A 4,188-nucleotide genomic window follows, 5' to 3' on the forward strand; every position below is an offset into this window, starting at 1 on the left:
GAGGCGGCTGTGAGGATGTGAGAGGGTGTGCGTGTATGTGAGTGTGTGCGTGAGATTTGAGAGAAGAGAGAGAACAGAGATTTGAGAGAAGATTGAAGAAGGAGAGAGAAGAGAAGAAAATTTAATTTCTGGGCAAAACGACGTCGTTTTGCCCATGTGGCTGCCATGTAATGTTAAATACTGTCCACATCATCGCCGGTCAAACTTAAGGGTAATCGGAACTTTCGCCGTGTGCAAATCACGATTAAATTAAAAGGTGATGTATTGTGGAGCTATTTTTGAAGGTCATGTGCAATATGCAAATTCGGTGATAGTTCGTGTATTTTCCGAGTATTAACCCTAGTTTAAATGGTAAGATTACAAACGGGATTGGAAATAAGAGATATGAAAATGAGTATTTAGCAATTAAGAGATATGGATGTGAATAGCAGCCCTCGAGCTTGGATTAACCAACTTTAATGCTTCCCTCTCAGCTCAGCATCTACTCATGATACTTCCCCCCCTTCTATATATTCCCCATTCTTCCCATCATATATTTGTCAACCACTTAAATTTATCTTCTCGAAATTAATATATAATTTAATTGAAGTAGTTTTCCAGAAATGTTAAAGATCAGCTGGAGCTCCTACAGCATGTCCTTGATATGGAGAAGACTGAATGATGTTTTGTTGAAGCTCATCAACAAATTCTCTGTCGCTCTTTTTACTTGTACCTTTGCTTTAGGTTCGTCTTCTATTTTTATTTTTTTCGAATCGCTGTGAATGTTTAAGGTGATCGCAATTTCTTTATCACTTTAAAAAACCTTGTATATATATACGTAGGCAGATCATCATGATCAATCTAAAATGGTCCTCTTTGAATAGTTTAAAATAATATAACATGATATTGATGGCAATATATAAATATACATATAATATTTGCAGGTGGAGCTGCAGTGGGGGCGATTGCCGGAGCAATCAAAGGGCAGACGACGGAAACCGGCCTCTCGCGTGGCTTCGTTGTAGGAGCGGTGGCGGGGGCCGTCACCGCCGTCCAATTGATGGACCTTGTCGTAAATGGACTGCCTTTTCCTAAGGTCAGAACACACACACACACACACACACAAACATGTATATATATATAGCTTCTTTTTGTTATAATACGCAGAAAAAAAAAGTTTATTTGGTATTCCTCTCTCTAAATATATACATATTCATAATCTCATAATGTAATACAAATTTGCGTCCTCGAAATATCCGAACGGAATTTTGTGTTTCAATTAATATTTCATTTTGAGTTACCATCAATAGTAAGAGATGTCATTGTGAGGTGAATGTATTTACTGTTTGCAATAAATGAGAAAGGTGAATCTTATACGAAAACATGTTAGCCATAAGCGATTCCAAGATCGATTAAACAGGACTGAATTTTGGATTTTCTAGTGCATTCTAATGTGACATCTCATATGATATTTGTGGGTGATTAACACAGATTGGTTTTATGGGTTTGAAATTTATGATTTATATATAATAAATATAGGTCCAAATATTAAACAATTTTAAATCCATAATACCATATGAATTTGCAATAGAGTATATATTAACTTCCTTTAGGGATTTCAACGGTTACACAAAAATTCAATTTTGGATAGATCTTTACACCAACTTGCTCTCATACTTGCCTAAATTCTTACCCAATTTGGGTAAACACTATTCACTCATCAGACTTTGGCAAGTGTGAGGTTTTGTGCATTTTCCTATTTTATATAGTTCTACATTATTAGTTATACTATAATTTTTATTTATTTCCCTTCATCAGATATCATTTGTGAATTTTTGGTTTAAATTTTTTGAAGGAAAATTACATTGTAAAATTCATGAAATTTAGTATATATTCGTTAACATATATTATAAATATTAAACTATTTAATAGTATATGAATACAATTTATTATTTCATCAACTAAGCATAAAACTAAGATTATAAATTAAGCAAAATAGAATAATATCGGAAAGATCTTTGTTTTATTGTTATTGATATAGCATTATTTGGTATAACAGAAAAAAACTAACGGACAAAGTAATCGACCATATTTACAGATCAGATGTAATAGAAATAAAATTACTATATATAACAAATGATCAACTAACCACACTTAGGGATATGATAGTAAAATACTAAAAGACGAAGTAACCGACTACACTAACAATAAAATACTAAGAGACGAACCGACTACATTTACATCAAAGTTGCAAACAAGTCGCATTAATTTGAGATTCCATGTTTTAATTTGTGATACATAATATAAGAATAAGATTGTTATTTACAGGTTGCATTAATTCGTAGTCTGATAAATGGGAAGGTGTTTAGGGAGTGGGTGAGCCCTGCACTCCTAAAAGCTTACCAGTGGCAGGTAATCCTCCTTTCTACCAATCTACTTTACATTTTCATTTTGTTTTTCACACTCATGCTTACAACCCCAATTATTTATAATTAATTTGTGTAATGGAATGCACGAGTTTTATAAAATGTTTCGAAGATATGTTTAGAATCCCATAAAGAATAGCTATTCTTGTCCGTTTAATGGTGTTTTTATAAAAAATTAAGGGGTGATATTTTTATAAGAATTTATTGCATATAAATTATTGAACTTTCAACAAATTATCATTTTCTGACCAAACTTTGGACATGAAATGACGTTATTTCCATTCAATTATACAATACGGTCACAATTCCATTTTTTCACACGGCCATATTTATTCCACGCAAGCATATTCATGTCAAGCGAGTATATATATTTATGTCATATCACCATGATGAAAAATTGACGAATATGTAAATGAGAAAAATTTAATAGTTGAGTAACTTTGATAAAAAATTTAAAGTTCGTTTGCAAAATGAGAATTTATTGAAAGTTTAATAATTTATATGTAATTAATTTTTTTTATAAATATTTAAAAAATGATACAATTTTTGTGGAATTGACGAAAGTAATAGTAAGATTACAATTATCATAGACGGAGGGACTATTTTTTATTGAAGAGTGTTTGTGATCTTCCACGTATTTGGTCCGATGTTAGATTTTCCTCTCCAAAGTATTACATATAAAAAGAAAATAAGTGGATATTGTTGTAATTTTTGTGTGTGTAATTTGATTTAGAATGTATTTACTTTGGTTGCAAAATTTTCATTGAAAAATATTGGATAAGAAAATATGAGAAAATATTATCATTTTCTCTTTTTTTATCATATGTTTACTAGAGATGAAAAGATGTAAAAATGTTGAAAAATATTTTCACACCCCTATCATAGGATAATATTATCCAACATTGGAGAGAAAAGAAGTGAAAAGGGGCTGCCTAGGAAAATATTCCACCATGCCCGGAGAAAATTTTCCATCATATTAAAAATGTGAAAATGATGAAAAATTGGTGAAAGTATATTTTTTTTTTCTCCTTTTCATCAAAGTAAGTGCACCCTTAGTGATTAATATTTGAGGTCAAAGATCTCAAGCTCGAATACAAGCGATCTTAAAATTATTTGTTGAAAAAGATGTATATAGTGTATCTCAAATATTAACTGGTTTTTGCTCAACAAAAGAAAAAAAAGTATATTAACTGATTGATTACAGATGAGCGCTATAGACACAAGCGAGAGGGAATTCTCAGACATCTTTGACATTCATACATTGAATGGACTATCTCAAGATTCTATTAAAGAATTACCAATTCACAACTTCAATGGTACCACATCATATTCAAACACTAGCTGCTCAATTTGTTTAGAGGTAAGCAAATAAATCATGTTTCAATCTCAGATTTTATTTTCTCACAAAATCGTGTTAATTTGAATCTTGCATTTCATGATACAAATTTATTGAGAAATGATAGGATTTGAAGAATGGAGAAGTGGTGAGGTGGCTTCCTAGGTGTAAGCATATATTCCACGTTGAGTGCGTAGATGAATGGCTAATGAGGCAGGGCAGCTGCCCAATATGCAGGAAAAATGTTTCTTCACCACACATTCAAGATTCAACCCTCTTCAAATATGCAAATTAGGTGAACAAAATCTGGTGGCTTCTAGCACTAGTCTCCCCATTAAAATATTCTTAAAAAATCTTGCTTTTCTTGTTATGCAACTACTCAAGTAGGCATGGTATGTATCTACTCTGTAATTTTGTTATATATGTACGCGTGATGATTTATACTCA

The 4,188-nt window shown here is 31.7% G+C and overlaps 1 protein-coding gene across 1 annotated transcript; it reads left to right on the forward strand.

Moving 5' to 3' along the window:
- The first annotated feature begins 384 nt into the window (after positions 1–384).
- On the forward strand, positions 385–4,188 carry LOC131011575 (NEP1-interacting protein-like 1). Its single transcript, XM_057939342.1, has 5 exons — positions 385–723; positions 924–1,075; positions 2,308–2,391; positions 3,610–3,765; positions 3,869–4,188. Exons 1-5 carry the CDS (start codon positions 603–605, stop codon positions 4,034–4,036), a joined length of 681 nt encoding a protein of 226 aa, XP_057795325.1. The 5' UTR covers positions 385–602; the 3' UTR covers positions 4,037–4,188.

The sequence above is a fragment of the Salvia miltiorrhiza genome, chromosome 2 (assembly GCF_028751815.1).
Source record: "Salvia miltiorrhiza cultivar Shanhuang (shh) chromosome 2, IMPLAD_Smil_shh, whole genome shotgun sequence".
Lineage (NCBI taxonomy): Eukaryota > Viridiplantae > Streptophyta > Magnoliopsida > Lamiales > Lamiaceae > Salvia > Salvia miltiorrhiza.